This window comes from Dioscorea cayenensis, chromosome 7 (genome assembly GCF_009730915.1).
Source record: "Dioscorea cayenensis subsp. rotundata cultivar TDr96_F1 chromosome 7, TDr96_F1_v2_PseudoChromosome.rev07_lg8_w22 25.fasta, whole genome shotgun sequence".
NCBI classification, from domain to species: Eukaryota; Viridiplantae; Streptophyta; class Magnoliopsida; order Dioscoreales; family Dioscoreaceae; genus Dioscorea; species Dioscorea cayenensis.
In genome coordinates, this window is record NC_052477.1 from 29,000,793 (window position 1) to 29,020,649 (window position 19,857).

Consider the following 19,857-nt stretch of genomic DNA (forward strand, 5'->3'; position numbering starts at 1 on the left):
CTCAAATCAAAAGGTGAAGATCCCACGATCATTAAGCTAGCATGATAGACCTAAGGGTAGCTAACCATTGAGGGTGGAACAGTCTTCTGTAATCGATCAAATCACCCTCGTGGGGTACCGTGTAGAGCATACTTCTCGCAATCCTAAGACAAACTAATCACATGGTTCTTCCATTGCTGAAGATAGCTCAGGCCATATTCCTGAGAAAAAAACTAGCCAGATAGGGCATCTCTAGGAAACAAGTTGTCACCCACCCTAGGCGATGGAACCAACGAACTTCGGCTCATCTCCTCTGTGCTCCTGGGAAACTCTAGCTCTTTGAGATCCACTACTACTCCACCAGCCCTAATGAAGCTCATGCCATGATTGTCAACCGAGTAGCCAACGCCTTGAACCCTCCCATACATCAATTGACGACTTAAAAAGAAGACGCCATGGAAAAAGATCAAGAAAATTCCTCTCAACATGAAGAGGATGAAAACATCGAAAACTCAGATGACAACATGATATTGGCTTAATTCCAAAACGATATCAAGTTAGAGGCCTTAGTACAGGGAGGTAACCTCAAGCAACTTCCAAACCCCAAGATAGGACGATGCCTAGGCTCCAAGAAATGATTTAATAAGGACTTTTCTTTTCCCTTTTAAACTTTTGATCCACTTAGACCCCAGCACTGGATTCGTAGAATTATTTACAATCCAAAGTATAATCCTTCAAAGGGAGATTTGGAACACCTTCTCAAGTATGTCCTCTATCAGTCTCCCCTGGCTCATTGTTGGGGATCTTAATGCCATTTTCTCCGACTGAGCGCGCAGGGAAGGGAATTTTGGTAATTATGCTAATAAGTCCATGCTTTTAAATAGTTTTATTACTCACACTCATTTGGTTGATTTAGAATTCATTGGGCTAGATTCATGGTGTAATGGTCGATTTGGCCTTAGCCAAAGATGGGCTAAGCTGAACAAAATCTTGGCTAACACCGAGTTAGAACCTTGTAATGGTCGATTTGATTCCTACTCTAATAAGCACCTTGTTACAACCTTATCGGAACATGCTATGCTCTTTCTAAATGCTATACTGTTTACTTACGCGTAAAATTTTTCGTTTTGACAATTATTAGATGGAGTACTCTGGGTGCCATAGAACTGTATCCCAAGCCTAGAATGATTGTCCCAATGGCTCCTCATTGCATGCTCTGGCCCATTTCATTTCTTGTACTAAACATCAGCTCATCCAATGGAGGACCACATATATGTCTTCTTTAGAGATAGAACTTCAGAAGGTTGAGGTGACATTACTCGAAATTGAAAATTTGGACTCTAATTCTGGTCACATAAACTTGTTTAAGCATAATCTTAATCTGTTATACGATAAGCATGCTTCTTGAATAAATCAAAACTCCTATAGCTCGAGAATGGGGATCTGAACTCTAGATTTTTTTCATAATACTGCTCATAATCGAAATCATGTTAACAAGATTTCTCATATTATCTCCAATTCTGTGTGCATGTACATTGAACATTATGCTAATTTGTGCAATTCTAGTTTTGTTTGTTCTGTAAATGACATCCTGGATCTTATGCCCAGTGATATGAATAATCAAACCACTTCTAATAAGCAGTACTTGGTTAGACCCTATGACCATTGGTGAGGTAGTACTCTTAAAAGTATGCCTAAAGGAAAAAAACCCCAAGATCCTGATAGGTTTAATGTAGAATTTTATATTTTATATTTTCTATTGGCATATTGTAGGTGAGCATTTGTTTCGAGCCATAGACTATTTGTTTTCAAAAATGTTTCCTTACCTACTTCGGGGAAAAGCTAAATTGATCTGATTCCAAAAAGGAACCCCTCAAATAGAGTCACTTATATCTGGCCAATACCTCTTTACAATGTTAGTTATAAAATCATTTCCAAAATTCACTCCAATAGACTCAAGGGTCATCCAGAACCTTATTGGGCCCGGTAATATGGTTTTTTGAATGGTAAATCCTTTGTTGACAACATTATTACTATTCAAGAAATGGTCAATTCTTTTGAGAAGGATACCCAATCTCTTCCTCCCTAAGATGATGCTTAAAATTAACATTGAAAAAGCCTATAACTCTCTAGAATGGAATGTTATTTTTGCTACCATAGTTAGAATATATTTTCCTGGACTCTTGGATTGCATGGATCAAAGCCTGCATCTCCTCTGCAATTTCTCCTAATAGAAACCATGTTAATCTCTATCAATCTCTGACTAAATATCCCATAATTTGGTTCAATCTTAGGGCCACACACATTTCTCCTTTGCTGGCAAGATCACTCTTATCAATAGTGTCCTTCTCTCCCTTCCTAATTACTTGCTTTCTTCCAATGCAATTCCTGATTTTGTTCTTAATAACTTAACCAAGATTGCTAGGGAATTTTTCTGGTCTCAAGGTAATAATTGAATTGGCATCCATTCCGTTGTTTAGGGCATTGCTACGCTTGATAGATCTAAAGGGAGGATTAAGTAGGAATTCGAAACTTGAAGGTCAAAACTGCTCTTATGACTAAAAACCTTTTTGCTATTTTGAATGGGCCAACAAACATTTGGTTAAGGTTTTCAAGCTGAAATATAAGGAGTTGAATATTTGGAACATCAATCAGATTCCTAACTCCTCTAGTTTCTATAAGAGCATGTGCAGCATTTCTCAAATTGCCAACCCTAACCTGTGGATCATCTCTTGTAATCCTATGAATACTGATTTCTGAAGTGATCCATGGCTTTGTCTCTGTATTACAAGCCCACCTTTATGAATATGAATGTTCAAGTGAATGATTGCAATGTATCTGATTTAATTGTTAACAACCATTTCAATACAGATGCTATTTCTAATTTGTTGGGGATGGATTTGGATTGGGATAGGCTGGCCAAATTCAGATCTAATGACACTAAAACTTTGAGCAACCTTCTACAACTTTGAGCAAAATTCCTAAAGTGATTTACCAGTACTTTAACAGTGGCAGGGATGCTGATAATAACTGGAAAGGTTGGAAATGACTTTGGCAGCTATGGGTTGCTCCAAAGATTAGGATCTATCTTTGGAAGGTTCTCCATGATCGGCTGCCAACATTCTCTTGCCTTTACAGGATCAAAGTGGGGCCTTATAGGGAGTGTGTTCTATCGCTATGTATCTGATTTTATTATTAACAACTATTTCAATACAGATGCTATTTGTAATTTGTGGGGGATGGATTTGGATTGGGATAAGCTAGCCAAAATCAGATCTAATGACACTAACACTGCTAAAGTCTGGGTCTCGCAACCTTCTACAACTTTGAGTAGAATTCCTAAAGTGACTTACCAGTACTTTAAAAGTGACAGGGATGCTAATAGTAACTATAAAGGTTGGAAATGTCTTTGGCAACCTATGAAGCATGGACATGGATACGAAGACACGACATGGACACAAACAAAGTGACACGGCAATTTCTCAAAATTCAAGACACGAATACGACAGGACACGGCAATAAAAAATTATTATTATATATTAATTTAAAATACATATTGTAAATACAAATAATTTTATTTTGTATCTAATTTATTAAAAAAATTGAATATAAAAATATATTTGACACTTGTTAAGATGCCATGGCCCATGATACAAACCTATTAAAACAAAAAATACATGCACTATAAATTTGAAAACTCAATGACCTAGATTTATCCATCTAATTTACAGGATAGCAATCAATGACTCGGATTCATCAAGAAGAAAAACTTAAAATCCTAAATCTAAGCAGCCACTTCCTCTTTCTAGACCCCAAATATAAGCAGTCGCCTCCTTCCAAACCCTAAATCTAAAATCAAGCCCTGCCTGCAGTCGCCTCCTTCCAAACCTCAGTGCGACCTCCATCATCTGCAACTCCTCCTTTCTCTCCAAATCTCATCACCTCCCTTATTCATTTTTTGTCCTTCACAAGTCTCATGCCGAAAAGACAACATCCCTATCTTTCTCGGCTTTTCCAACTAAGGAGATGGCAATGAAGGCAATACAAGCGTTGACGGCCGGGGGAAGTCCATAATCATGTACTTGGGGCGTTCTCCATCTCTGTCCGCTAGGGGGTGAAGCTCTGCGAAGACTATCCGACAGAACCCTAGCTCAACCGTGTGCGGGCCGTGTCAAGAGTTCTCCATTCCACTTAACTATACTTTTACCATGTCAAAGGGTGTCCAACACTGTATCCGTGTCTGATGCCGACACGACACTGGTACACCGGGGAAAATGACGTGTTCATGCTTCCCAATTGGCAGCTATAGGTTGCTCCAAAGATTAGGATCTATCTATGGAAGACTCTTCATGATCGGCATCCAACTTTCTCTTGCTTTTACAGGATCAAAGTGGGGCTTTATACGGAGTGTGTTATGTGGCATGGTTCATGGGACCCCTGAGCATGTCTTTTGGGAATGATGTAAGGTAAGAGGATGTTGGGACACAATTGCTTTGTTTGCAGGAATTAACCTCCTTTTAAGGAACCCATTCACTACAGGGGAGTGGCTTGGACAGAAGTTCAATGCGCAAGTTAGTGATCACAAAATCAAGGCTGTCATTGCCATCTGTGCTTGGCTTATTTGGAAAGCAAGGTGTAGACTAAGCTTTTACTCATCGGCCCAATCCTTTCTAGACTACCCTTTATTGCCATCCAGTTTGCCATGACCTGCTTTCAGGATCAACAAACTAAACACAGGGAGTACTCTATTGCACCTCAATTTCCAGGAGAAATCACTGTTATTTCTGATGCTTGCTGGGCATCTGAAGTTAATCATAGTGGCATTGGCTTCATTATCCTCGCTGGCTTTAAACATATTGTAATTGCAGGCTCCTGTGGTGCACATGCTGATTCCTCCTCACATGCCGAAGCAATCGGGATGTTGGACACGTTGGAGCAATGCTCCAGATGTGGGTTGAAGCTGGCTAATGTTTTAACAGATTGCATGGCTATGTTGGAATTAATTCAGCACATTGATCATGCTGTTGCTCGGAGAATACAAGGCACTACCAACACCATCTAATTCTGGCTCAACCATTATTCAGGCGCACAAGTTGGATTTCATCCCCAAAGTGCGAATGATTTTGCTGATCTCTTGGCTCATGAGGCCTGGAGAAGCCCAATCTTGTCTCTGTACCATCAAGGATAGGAATTACCAAGATGGATCCTGGATGCGGCTTCAGCCGGTTTTGAGTTCTAATTTGTAGTAGCTCCTTAGTTTCTTTTAGCGTGTTCACTCTTTTGTCCAAAAACAACTACTTTTGAGGCAAGTTTGAGGCTGTCTAAGCTCAACCAAGCTCAAATCTTTTATAGCCACGGTGAGAAGATAAAGCATGGAGACCTCTTAAGGCACCATCTAGTAATAGCTTGCAACATAACATACAAGAAGACCAATAAAAAAAAACTCTACTCAACATGTGAAGGACAAGAACATGATACAAAGTATGAATTACAATGCAGTACCTTTTATCGACAATTTGAGTCCAATAGTTACCAGTCTCACAGGCAAGTGATGGTTCTTTCTCCAGTTTCTCCGCTATCAACCCACTTCTATGATGCTCAAATGATTCATCGTCAAGCCCATCCTATAATAAAAGTTGTAAGCATGAAGCAGAATAATAAATAAAACAAAGGTCAGTGGAATTACAATGCTCTCATTCTTAAAAGATTATATAAAAAAATACATTAAGTGCAAAACAACCGGACACATTGGAACAACTGTGAAAACATTCACTAATAGCATAAATGTGCCACTTGAACAGGAAAAAAACCTTCAATTCAGTTCTGAGGCATCTGAGGTGACAGGTTTTAACTGTAAAGAGGTTTATAACAGTACCATTTACAAAAATTCAAATACATGTGATAAATGTAAATTTGAATCTCCAGAAATTACAGGAAAATGATTAAGAAACAGCAAACACCAACAGATTCTGTAGATTTATAACAGTATCATTTACAAAAATTTAAATACATGTGATAAACATAAATTTGAATCTCCAGAAATTACAGGAATTTGACTAAGAAATAGCTAACACTAACAGATTCTGTAGGAACAGAAATTGGGTAAGTTCATACATTCAAACAGAAAAGTAGTACTGGCTCACTTACAAAATTTAATTGATGCTGAATTAAATACAACTCTACACTTGAATTACTATCACAAGTGAGCATACTGCTGAGTGAGGGAAATGCATAAGCGAAACACAAAGATATACAACACAGAATTAGAGAACTCATAGATACCAAGAAAGACAAGAGTGCAGTAGCAACCACAAGCAAGCATACTGTTGAACAATGAGAAAAATGCCAAAAAGGACACTGATATAGAATAAGGAATTAGAAAACTTAGATATCAATAAAGACCAAGAGCATAGGAGCAATCAAATCTATGCAATTACTTGTGAACTTACCAGTAGCTCTTGCACCCCACTGATGAAGTGGCATACCCTTTCGTGCAAATATAGAGGGCTATATTCAGATGATTGAACGCGAAAACAAAATCCTAAGACACGGTATGTCATTCTTGGACCACATTCAACAACATACCCAAGTTGCTCCTTTGTCCTATAGTACAGACCCAACAAATAGTTTAATTACATATATGAATATGTATATATAACTCACTGTCTTCAGAGAACACGTTCTTTTTACTACAGACAAAGATGCCACAGATTGAGTGAAGATAGAAAACATCTTCAATTAACAACTTACCTTAGCTGATTGAAGTATGGCTCATCAATAACACTGCTGAAAAGATCTGTAATAGCTCTTAATCTTGTAGCTTCATTTCCTATGTCTTGCTCTATTTGAAAATAAAGCTGCCAAAGAACAAGAAACAAACAGATTAAATCAGATGCAGGGATAATCAATGCTTAATAAAGAGAACCTAGTTGACTATCGTGATTTGAACTCATGTATTATCTTAGTTAGGCAGGAGAGTGGGTCCCTTATAAAGGTAAGGCCTGTTTAGTATTGTACATGAATCCTTCCAGGAAAAGATTTGGCACCTGCCTTCATATAGCATAGACTGAAGAATAATTCAGTCAAATATAACTAGGTGAACAACCAGCATTAGCGTATGGTTCAACACAGAAAAGAGGGAGCGAGAGGACAATTTTTGTAGGTCAAATCATAGTTCACAACAAAAGAAAAATTACCTCAATGACAGAATTCACTTCCAGCTCATTCTTTACACGTACATTCCGCATAAGCTTTGCAGCAGATGGGAGGCAAAGAACCCGTCCCTGATGCCTCAATTCCATTGGTAAAGGCTGAACAAGAAACGCATTCGCAAAGATATCTGCTATAGCTTTGACTTCCTCTTCTGATAAATTCCCATGGCAGAGGCCTTCAATATGCAACTGAAATATTTGTTGAGATGGATGAACTTCAATCTCAAATTTAGAAGAAAAAGGGAGAGATGACATGGCATCAAACAGTCTCACCCTTATTAATTTCTCAAAGGAAAGCGAATGAAGAAATCTGCTTATGTCCAAAATAATTAATAGCCTCATTCATGTACCTGAGATAAAAGGTTCGGAACGAAGGCTAGCAAGTCAGGAAGAGATATGCCTGCAAGGCAGGAAAGTCTATCATCTATATCCCAGAAGGTCTCTCTCAAGATTTGCAGCCTCAAGTACAAAGCATGACTCAATGGCTTCATATTGGTATTTCTGAAAGCTCTCTCCATATCTTCTTTGATAACCTAGAAACAAGAAAAATATACAAATCACATCAATGCATAATTGAAATAAGAGAGAGTTTTGAACCAACAAACTCATTAGTCATCAGTGGAGATTCTCACACGAAGTGTGTTGAAACATATTTAAATTGTGTTCATCAGCATGAATGATCCCGCTTGTAAAAAGTTCATTTACATTGATTTTTCTATATTGTTAATTGCATACTAAAAAAAAAGAACCTAGCCTCAATGACTACCAAAAAAACTCGGAAAGAAATTCTAATCTTGCTCAATAGCTTCAAGTAGGTATGCAGTACCTTGATTCTAGTAGGAAATAATTCTGAATGATATTTTTGAAATTCCAAAATTTTGAAATTTGCTTTGGTCATTTAATATTTTTGAATGCCAAGTGATGAATGTATACCTTGTTTAGATATTGAAAAGATATGATCCACTAAAGAAATGACTGGCAGAAAATAAATAAATAATCTTGTTGCTAATGTATTGGCTATGACAATTTCAATACTTTGAGGTTCATCTCACGCATGATATGTGTGTTTTGTTCATGTTTGTATGCTCTAGAAAAGTAGATCTTCAACCTATGCATGCAACTCTTAAAAATGTTACTGTGCTTTCAAATAAACAAGCTTGGCAATCTGCATTCCATGAACAAAATATATGGTTAATATCAGCAAAGGTTCAATCTAATAGAATATAATTAGACAAGCATGATGAGAAACTCAAACAAAAATATTTCTTCTGCATGAACAGCAGGAGGTTATAGGGAAGATATGTTATCAAAACTGAAATACCTCAAAACGATCAGGCTTCGGTGAAAAGGATCTACACAGAGACAATATTTTTGATAGTAAAATAGATAGTTTGTCATTGAAACCATACAGCTTTAGCTCAAGCTTGTCAGCAATAATTGATAAAGATGTATCCAGCTTGGCCACACCAGCCTGTGTTTAAGCAAATGATGATCAAAGACCATTATGAAGTTCAACATAAATTCAACATAATACCATGAGGACAATAAATAACTAGAAGGTTGCTTAACTTTTTCAATTAGATGTAATCTATATACACCAACATTCCTTTCCTTCTCTTTTTTATCCATTTGAGTAAATCTTTACCGGCACTAATAAGTGTGCATAATAATGCTAAACTTGCACATCAAAGTACTTCACCCATATATCTCTTTTCTAGGTCACTTTAATAAGTGGATGACTACTTTGCATTTGCTTAAAAATCACAAATTCAACAAATCATGCTTTGGTCACCAACTAACTAATTTCAAAGACAAAAAAAGTTCTATAAAAACACATACATAACCACACAAACATAAGCATCAAATGGATTATAATTTGCAGAAAGTTTAGAAGTATTTTAACCTGATAGAGAATATCATTCAGCTCATCCTTCAAAAGATTCATAAACAGTTCAGCCAAAACAGAATTCTTAGAGGTGTGATACCCATCCTTCAGCGCTATCAAGAAGTATGCATTTGCTCGTGGAACATTGAAAGTTGTATCAATCTTGTACCAGAGTTTTATAAATGGTTTGTCAATTATGCATTTAGGATGATCTCCACCAGCAAGATTTTTATTTGCATTTGCATTGCGAAGAGAAAAGTCACGGGCAATAAACTCATTTTTTGAAGGCAAATGGAGTGAAGGATCTATATTTGGAGGATTGCTCCAAAGTTTGAAGAGTGATTCTGGAAGATCTTCTTCAATATATTGTGATCCAAACCATGGTTCATGCTGAATGACTGGAAATGAAAAAGAATGCTTTTACTATCAGACATGATCAAGAATCTGCTTTCATCTCATTTACTGAATATTTTGAAGCCATCAAGAAAAATAATCTGAATAATCTCCTGTGTTACCTTGTGATTGTTTATCAAAAGATTTTGATAGTACGTCAATCCTCATGTTTTCTGGAGAGAAAAAGCTCAAAACATGATCTATCAATTCTGGGGCCCATTGTTCAAAAGCATAATCCCCATAGATGACATGTTCTTCAGAATAAAAAAACAGATTTTCTGCAATGAGATGCTCACAGAATATTAGTATTTGAGCAAGCTTTAGATAGCTTTATGACATAATATACAATGCATGATAACATAAATAAAGTCAACAAGTCATAGAGTGGTGAGAGCAAGAGCTAGAAAAAACCTTAGAAACTAAATTAAGGATTTAGGCCAAACATTACCTAGGATCATATCAAACTAAACACAGCTTGGTAACATTAAAATAATCATCATTATCAGATAATGCTCCAAAAGTGTGAAAGAGACCCTTTTTCCCTTGCATAAGAAGAAGCTAAAAACTAACTAAATAAAGTCAACAAGTCATAGAGTGGTGAGAGCAAAAGCTAGAAAAAGCCTTAAAAACTAAATTAAGGATTTAGGCCAAACATTACCTAAGATCATATCAAACTAAACACAGCTTGATAACATTAAAATAATCATCATTATCAGATGATGCTCCAAAAGTGTGAAAGAGACCCTTGAATCAATGTTAAGCGATGTTTTTCCCTTGCATAAGAAGAAGCTAAAAACTAACTAGATAACTATATAATTTTGAAGTTTTTCAGGATAAAGTATCAAAGTAACACATAAAACTCGTTAACAGCACCAATAACCAGTGGCATGAGGGTAGAATTTCTAAATAGGTTTCATACTTGAGGTAGCTATTTTTCCAACTTTTTCTTGAAGCTTTTGGGTATCTCATGACAAGTTCAGGTAAGTGTGAATTGGCTTAGACTTTTGTGATGTTCAAGTAAATTGGTTCTTCAGTTGCTTTTCTATGAGGACAAGGATACATTTTAGGTTCATGTCTATGGCATTTTGTGCTGATCAATGAATACGAATGAAGTTTGAGACAAATGTGGGTTTATCTAAAAAATAACACACAAGTGATAAACTAAAAATTTTGCTTCTATTAATAAAATTACACATAATCATGCATGTTAATCATCCAGTTCAATAAAGTTAGCTTTGCCTTTTTAGAGAAACCATTCCTTTGAAAATCATTAAGTAAAACAGGGAAAGGTGCAATGTGCATGGGTATTGCAGTCACTTACAGATAGAGTTCAATTTATGAACCAAGAATTATAGTGATTATTGCAAGAAGTTTACCACACTACCGTCAATCAAAAAAAGATACCTGCAAGTTCTGAGGCATATTCATCTTGCCGAAGCTCCTCAGAGTATCTGAACTCCATATTTGCAATATCCTGGAGCTCCTTAAATATGCACTCTTGTGGAGAAGATTGTTGCAGTAACTTAATGTACTGATAAACAGCTCCAATAACCTCATAAAGCTGCCATAGCATTATGTAAGAGAAAGGACTTGACCATTGTGAAAAATTATATTCTGCTCATAACTAAAATAGCTGTGAAGGAAAAAAATAAGCATGAGGCAGGTAAAAGTTTCACAACTTTGTGCAAGAATTATAGTCCAAAGGTCTGTCTTATTTTTATTATTGGTCATCCTTTAGCAAATGAAGTTATGATGGTCTTGAGTACCCAATGCACATGTCTAGTATAATCTTTTATTCGCAAGCAATTTTGATAATGTTGATCACAATGAAAGCTGTTAATTTTCATTTTAAAAATTAAATCATAAGAAGGCGTATTTGGTTCCAAAAAATCCTACCTAACAGACATGCTAAAATTATAAATAAACTATCATACAGAAATTGAGGGAATTAAAAAATTTCTAAGCTAACAGGTTCCTATGACACCATACCCAACAAGGAAACCCTAGATGTAACATAAATTGTGTCAAAAACTTGCCTAGGTCATTTATAGTAAGTCATATGGGTATGCATCTATCAAGACATTGGTTACCACTTTCCATGACAAGCATTTTCAAGGTTTGTGCTCAGGTTTGATTCAAATTATGAAAAATATAAATAAGCAATCAACAATCCACACTTGCACATGGGGACCAATATAGTCGAGCCAAAACTTGATTGTCATTAAAAATCTTTTGGCATAGGATGGGATATATTTCTCTGATATAAATTGAGAAATAAAATTTACTGGCTGATAAGCTGATGATAGGGTGACTAAACCAATACTTGATTGCCATCAGAAACCTTTTGGCATGGGATGGGACATAATTCTCTGATAGAAATGGAGAAATAAAATCTAAGAGCTGATAAGCAGATAGGGGTGATGAAACTCCCACTCATCTATAAAGCCAATTATCAAAAATAAATGGACAGAGAGTCACAAACTACTCATCGCCATAACCAGAAAAAGAACATTCTGTATGCCAAACCAGTACATGCATCCCAAGCATGACAGGTGATCAGTAATGCACCACCTTCAAGATCTTCGAAATTCTGGTGTATGAAAATTTGTTACTTATTCAAAATAAGATTGAAAATATGATGAAAATATCACCAACAATTCCAATCATTTCAATAACAATTCAAGATAAAATAATGGGTAGGAATTTATGGGAAATATTTCTGGCAAGTATAGCTCATTTTATAAATACAATAAGAACCTAGTTGGTACAAAGAATTATTAGTTATAAAGCCAAATGCAGATTTCACATGCAAACTATTGTCCAGAAAGGGACCTGAGATGCTAATAGTAGCAGAAAAGGGACATCAGCAGGCTGGTCACAGGGTAATGATGCAGGCAGTAGGCTCATAAAATATTGAACATCACAACTAAGTTCTCTAAAGATTTTGTGACTTTGCGTCTCCTGCTTACGTGTCATTCAACATAGTATTATAAAATATCAGTGAATCCTTAAGACATTTTTTTTGCTCTTCATTGAGTTCACATTAGACCAATCATTCAAGTAACTGCAGGCAACAGGATACTAATAAAACAGTGATAAATAACCTAAGAGATCAGAAATACCATATCTAAGCCTGCATCAGTGAGATGTATAGACATCACAAAGATGTACGCTATAGAAGATCGGCGCATTCCTTCCTCACCAACTCCAGCTGACAATGCAGTTGCCCATCCTTTAGCTTTCAGAAAATAAAGCAAACTGCCTTTGCCCTCTGTAAAGGACATATCAATTTGATCAACTAAAAGACAGGAGAATTTGATAATAAAATTTAAAGTTAGAACAACTAAAAAACAATGATAGAAGGAACAAGCATAATTTCTATTAATATAATCGATTATACCATTATAACTTTTGGAGGGAAGTAGAATCATCTACAGCACATTTTGGTGTTATACCTATTCTTTACAGCATTGGAATGACGACATATAAAATGTAACCTTAAACTTCTCATTACACATGACTCATCATTCTTAAAATCCATATCAAAGCAACCAATGCATAAGGCAAAGATATTCTGGATCACCAATGAGAAAGCATAAAAGAGGTATTCCTATGTTTTAATATAAAATTACTGCTAACTTCTGGTATGAACATTTCGTCTAAAATTTTCAAATAAAATTTCATTTTCTTCCCACTTTTAACAAGGTCACTAATCAAGGTAAGCAAGAAGCATGCCCATATGTGAATGACTCTATGAGAGAAATATGCATCGCCTTAGATCAAACAAGCCTTAGGGTACTTGTTCCCAGTAACCATACAAAGATGCAAAAAATATGAGCCCCAGAATCTCTTGAAGCATAATCAAAAGTTATCATCTTCTAGCACAATGAATAGACAAGTAGCACCATGAACCAATAATACAATTTCTAAAGATCTCACCAATATACATTATGTCTAAGAGGAACAGGTTAGAACACAAAATAGGAATAATTGAACATAGAATAAAAATGACATTAATAATCATCAATTTGCTATTAAAGAAGGGATGTGTAAACTAACTACAGTAAAAAATCATCATGATGACAAAGAAAGTTTTTTCAGCTATTTAGAACTAATTAGATCGCTGTCTCTTACATGGAAGTGCACTAGGATAATCAATCATTACCCTTCAGCCATTTGCATGAAAGTTAATGATGCAAAAGAGTATAAATTTAAAATTAATGTTTGATTGCAAAGAAGAAAAGGTAGAATAGAAGAGGAAACTCTCCCATGGCTGTAACTTAGAGATCGAACTTGAGAATACAGGTTCAATGAACTGATAGTGGGATCATATCTAGAACATTTCAACCAAGGAATTATATTCCAGTTGACACCAAGAAGCTACACCACAAGGTCTCCAAAATAAAAGGATTGGAGATCTTATCTGATCTGTCCTACTTCAGTAAACGAATCATAATAGGAGAACTTCTTACCATGTCCCATGAGATGTGCCAAGTAATCTTCTGGCTTTTTTAGATATTCTTTGTGGAGACAAGGTAAAGTCCAAGTTAAATCCAAAACATGAACATCTTTAACTGCCTCCAACCGATAAAGTTTACCTGCCTTCCAAGTAGGCAAGTCATTTCTATAAATGGTACTCACAGATTGACCAGACTTCACATTACAGAAAAGCTCTGTTACCCAATCCTGTAGGATGTCAAGGGACTCTGCAATGAAGGATATAGAAAATAGAGTTTCAACTTTTTAATATCACCAATACCAGAATAAAAAATGTTCAAGAGAAAGCAATAATAATTTCAGGACAACAAGCAGTGAGAACACCAGTGCTGTCCTAGGAAAAAGAACAGAGAACTTCTCACCTCCCCCAATCACCACTAACTTCATTACTCCACCATGATAATTCTGTCTGTATAATTGCAAAATTTCTTCCCGCAGGTTAACACCACTTTCCATGGCATCAACCAAGCTTTTCTTATTTCCTGCAGGGATCAAGATGACTACCATAACATAGATCCCCAAGTCATAATCAGAGAATTATTGACTGCAGACACGCACATACCCCAGTAGAATCTATTAAAGGGGTGATCTGGAGAAGCCGTATGGCAATGTAGTTGGAGAAGACGACAACTATCACTTTGTAATACTTGGTTAAATTCTTTATTGGCCATTTCCAGAAGATAACAAAGCAAAAAACATATCAGATGAAAAAGAACACGCACACAAAAAAAATTGTAAATCTGTGACTACCTGAATCAACTGCTTGCACTTCACGTTCCATAGCCTCCACCTTAACTAATGGCGAAATGAAGAACTGTGAAAATCTGCACCAGAATGAGATTAAACAATGCAATAGGGATTTTAAGAGCATTCTGATTTTAAAACATAAAAATTTCCAGAAAGGAAATTAATCAAATGAAAGAAAAAGAATCTAATTAAATTTTGCATGAGTTCAGAGATTAAAGAAAAAGATTAATTATCTAGACCATAGAGTTCAGAGATGATAAACTATGCAGTTACCTTTGCAGAGCTCCCTTAAGATATTCACGGTTAACTTCAAAGTAATAGCAGGTAAACTCAGTTTCTGTGAAAGCATTTGATGAACCGCCATGTTTGGACAAATAACTGTCATACTAAAAGCAGAAGAGTAAAATTGAGAGGAAAAGAAACAGCTCAGCGTTGCCTTGAGAAAAAAAATTACAGAAGCATGCATCTATGACACATAAGTAAATCCTTCACAAGTAATGAAGTGATCTAGTTCAAATCATTATGTGGCAGCTGCAGCAAGGATTAAGCAGATCTTTTGCTAAATCTGAATAGAATATATATATATATATATATATATATATATATATATATATACGTATGTATAAAATGAACTCAGGGCTATTCTTCATAGACCACTCAAGATTACAAGAGCTGGAAAATAAAATTTGGCACATTTGAATTAGATAATATTAGGTTGAAAAGCATACCAATATGATTTGGTGGCAAAGATATTTATATTTTGAAAGCCCAAATATCTCCAAGATTGGAAGGCACTACTGTTTCTATCCATAATCATCAGTAAAATGCTACTCTATGGCAAGCAAGGATGTCTAACTCAAGCAGAGGAAAGAAGTAAGACGATTCTCACCTCATTTTCATCAGGAAATCCAAGGCTCCCCATGAAAAGCATGTGTTCTGCAAATAATGAGCATGATTTTGAGAAAAATGAACAGAAGACAAATCCTAATGGCAAGATAAGAAGTAGAAAAAAGGATTTTATTTTAAATACATAAAAATGATATCAAAAGAACAGAACAGTGTAGCACACAATGGTCATCTTCCAAAAGCACATGTATAAATTGATAAGTAACTGAAAAGAGAAACCATCAATTGTACCTCAGATAATAACAGCCCTTTTATTTAGCACATGGGATATGTTGAGCATGTACAAACACATGGGTATGGACAAACATAAAAAAGAAACAAGACTGGAGTCATCATAATATTTTCTGTCAATCATGAATCAGTTACACAATAACAGAACCATATAGAATGCAGAATATGGACCACATATGAGGAATGGTGGCATGTGCTTGCACTTGCAAAAAAAACAGATAGACTCAAAAGTCAAAACAGAATGAGAGAGATTTACTTTATCATAAAACAATTGATCTCACTCAAAAGCGCCATACTAAGTTTTCTAAGTGACATATTTGATAGTTGAAACTAATTATGGGAAATGTGATGATATTCCTATGCCACCATATAAATGCCATATGATGCAAATATACTCAAAAATGCACAAGCTACATATGCTTTTAAAAATTATATATTGAAATAAATTCTGTAATTAAGCTTCAACTATGACATTTCCCCAGGCACAAGATACTAGCTCTAAGATTTCATAGGATCTTAGTTCACAATAGTTAAGACTGATCCAACCAAAGTGGAATATATTTTTTGCTAGCTAAAGGGCTGCACAAATATTGCATTTGAACAAATTCATTAGAGGTAATGATTCCTGATTAGTTTCCAAACAAAAAATAACAAATTGAGAACTTAAATCCACGCTGAAAATCTTGAACTGCAAAAGGGGGCACATCCAAGTCATATTTGGCTTAGTTCCAGCCCAGCCTATCAGATCCATTATATACATATAATCGCATCTCTTACTAGTTAGCATGAAATAGGGAATGTTGCATTTCAAAATAGAGAAGAAACAAATTCACACAATGTTTCAAGATAAACCCAAGTACAAAGGAAAGCTTGATAACCTGGGAAGATAAAAAAAGAAAAACCAGAGAATACGTTAATCGCAACTGGTGAGAAAAAAATTTAAATATAATTTATATTAGTAATACAAGCAGCAAAAATTACAGAGGAACAAAAGTCAAAGAAAGATACTTTAACCTAAAAAATGGGCAAGGCCTTGTGCTTTAGGAGGGTCTGAGAAGCTACCCATTCCAACACACATTGCTGCAGCAGCCTGAAAACAAACTATCAGCAATCCGATGGAGAAGAAGAACTGGAGGTTATGCATTTAAGTATGAATTATTAAACTGAAATATGAGAGAGAGAGAGAGAGAGAGAGAGAGTGAGAGAGAGAGAGAGAGCAAAACAACAACATATGAAAGTGAAGAAATTGAAAAGAAAGGATTACTGATTTTATGTTTATTATCTTCGAGCTTACATTACACATCATCACATAAGGTAATAACTACCCAAAAATGAGTATTGATCTTTTGCAGCCGAAAAAGTGCATGATAGTATTCCACTACTCAGCCGAATACTTTCCTTGATGCACATCCAAACGGCCATTGCCAATCAAACAAGATTGCCTCAAGCCTAGATGACATGCATCATTGCCAAAGTTCTCTCGTGAACACATGAATATCAAGGACAACATTGGTGCAAAACAGTTTGCCTTTACGTTATGTCCACCATTGAGATGATTTAGATTTAACCATAAACCTAGAACTCGAATTCCACTACTCAGCACACAGAAAATGTTTATACTAACAATTAAAGATTTGTGTAATATAGTTGGGTATTTCTTGTTTAGAGCCATCACCAACAAACAAACATTTAACATGTGGTGAGCTATCTTGAGATGGTGAGAATGATATACTCTGAACTTAAGAACTTCAAGACAGGTAATAGACTTTTAAAAACATTATCTATTATAGACAACTCAAGTGAAATTCAGTCACCGATCAACAGAAGCAAAATACAGCTAAGACAAGCTAAAATATATCTAAATACTAATAGAATAGGACAGCAAAAAAAAGACAAGCTAAAATACATCTAAATACTAATAAAATAGGACAGCAAAAACCTCTATTCCATAGGCTCTCATTATTTCTAAATCAATACCATCAACAACAGCAAAAACACATTAAGACCAAAATCCAAGATTTCAATATAAATCACAGAATTAGCCGTCATACTGATACAATGGCAAACAAGAACGAGCACAACATCAAGAACTAAGGAAATAAGTCCAAAACAACAGCATTGTCAAATTATAATAACTCCAAAAATAAAAAAGAATCAAAATTTTTGATAAATAACCCTAAAATTCGCGTCTATCTTCCTCATCATACCTTCTTAGTACGCGAATCGCCCTTCTTTCTCTTCTTGGGATCCCGGGGCTCCTCCTCCTCCTCCTCCTCATCGAAGTCCTCTCCATCATCATCATCACCGCCATCATCATCATCATCATCATCATCATCATCATACTCCTCATCCCCTTCCACCATTTCCTCATCAGAGCCTCCATCCCGATCACCAGAGTCGTCACCATCAGGGTAGATCTCCGGATCGTGTACAAGTAGCGCAGTGAGGCCATTTGCGAGATGGAGAACTCGATACAACCGCCGATCAGCCGGCGACTTGATCACCAGGTCATCCGGCGAGCAAGAACCCATGCCTCTCCGGAGCAAGAGCTCGCGAGAGATCCCTCCCAACTCCCACGAACAAGAAACCCCAGAGAACACACCACCAGGCTCGACCGCTACCTTCGCCACCAACATAAGATATTTATAGAGGGTTTCAAGTATCTTCATCGTTTACTCTAACAGCCGTCGGATGGAGATCGGACGGTCAAAGTTGACTATCCGTTATTTATATCGGATTTTGGTAATCTTGAGGAAAATTTAATAATTAACGAATATAATAAATAATTTTTTGCCGTCAGATGGAGATCGGACGGCCGTCGATGACTAGCAGTTGTTGGTTTCGGGGCAATCTTGAACGTAATAATTAACGAATAATTTTTGGAATTTTGAACTTTCAAACAGCCGTTGGATGGATATCGGATGGCCAAAGATAAGTATCGGTTAATTGATATCGGATTTGGGTGATCTCGATGAAAAACATTCTAATTTAATGAATGTAAATATGGGCACCGTAATAATTTTCTTTCTAAAGATATATATATATTTAAAATGTGGATAAATTATTTCTATTATAACAAGAAAGATTCAGCAATCCATGTGGAGGAGACAGAAGAAACAAACATCAAACCACTAGATATGGTAATACAACTCGAGCCAACAACAACAACAACAACAACAAAGCAAGAGAAGTAAAGAGAGGAATAAAAGGCACCCACAGCATGAGGACCAAGAAACTCCAAACTATGACAGATGGTCACCATGGAATCCTCTCGTTTGCTCTAGCTAGAACCCTTTGAGATAGAAGAAAACGAGGACATCAGCATAGCATATGATCAATTTTCAAGATAAAGAGCATGAGCATGCAAGACATTAGTGTTGAATATGTAATCATTTCTAACAAACAAAATATTCCAAACAATCGCTTTCATAACTAAGTCTCCTATATCCCTCTTTGACTATCTCACTAGCGACCTCCACGACTCCTACATGAAATAATCCCAATCTTGTCTAGCAAAAGGACAAAGGTGATCGACCGATTCAATCCCATAATGACACATCACGCAAGTAGCTGTCGAATGCATATCTTCTTTTCCTCAGGTTCTCAAGGGAGAAAACATTATTCTTCCACACAAAGGCAATTGAAGAGGTTGATTTTCCTCTGGCAACTATTACGCCAAAAGAACCTCTCAACCGAGCAGCGCAAACCTCCATCATTCAAGAAAATATACAAGGATTTCACCTAGAATGGTACACCAAGAATGTACTGTTCCTAGTAAAGCATCTACCATTTTCTGTCTCTCATCTCCTCGACAAGTTCCCGCAAATGATTTCTGCAAGGCCAGGTATTTAAATTCTCTATGAATGGGGCCGCATCAAGAAGAAAAGCAAGCTCCGTCACATTGTCATTAGGATGATGATTATCTTTGTAAACCTCCGCCCACAAATACATGCCCGCTTTTTCATTTGAGCCAACAGTCTTTTCCAAAAAATAATTTCTTCTCTAGAA

The 19,857-nt window shown here is 36.1% G+C and overlaps 1 protein-coding gene across 2 annotated transcripts in view; it reads right to left on the minus strand.

The window, feature by feature from the left end:
- The window catches only part of LOC120264844 (nardilysin-like), a 28,253-nt gene extending 9,798 nt beyond the window's left edge, over positions 1-18,455 (minus strand). Inside the window, exons 1-18 of one of the 2 annotated variants that reach the window (XM_039272705.1) lie at positions 18,057-18,455; positions 16,864-16,939; positions 15,602-15,648; positions 14,986-15,098; positions 14,716-14,789; positions 14,528-14,623; positions 14,328-14,447; positions 13,941-14,174; positions 12,591-12,739; positions 10,873-11,029; positions 9,591-9,746; positions 9,094-9,473; positions 8,512-8,661; positions 7,541-7,723; positions 7,176-7,379; positions 6,730-6,836; positions 6,429-6,582; positions 5,482-5,603 (exon numbers count right to left, since the gene is read on the minus strand). In XM_039272705.1, the coding sequence (XP_039128639.1) occupies positions 5,482-5,603; positions 6,429-6,582; positions 6,730-6,836; positions 7,176-7,379; positions 7,541-7,723; positions 8,512-8,661; positions 9,094-9,473; positions 9,591-9,746; positions 10,873-11,029; positions 12,591-12,739; positions 13,941-14,174; positions 14,328-14,447; positions 14,528-14,623; positions 14,716-14,789; positions 14,986-15,098; positions 15,602-15,648; positions 16,864-16,939; positions 18,057-18,380 (2,846 nt within the window). In that variant the 5' untranslated portion in view covers positions 18,381-18,455. Of the gene's footprint in view, positions 1-5,481; positions 5,604-6,428; positions 6,583-6,729; positions 6,837-7,175; positions 7,380-7,540; positions 7,724-8,511; positions 8,662-9,093; positions 9,474-9,590; positions 9,747-10,872; positions 11,030-12,590; positions 12,740-13,940; positions 14,175-14,327; positions 14,448-14,527; positions 14,624-14,715; positions 14,790-14,985; positions 15,099-15,601; positions 15,649-16,857; positions 16,940-18,056 lie in introns of those variants that run through there. The other variant, XM_039272706.1, reaches the window with a different exon arrangement.
- Positions 18,456-19,857: the final 1,402 nt, after the last annotated feature.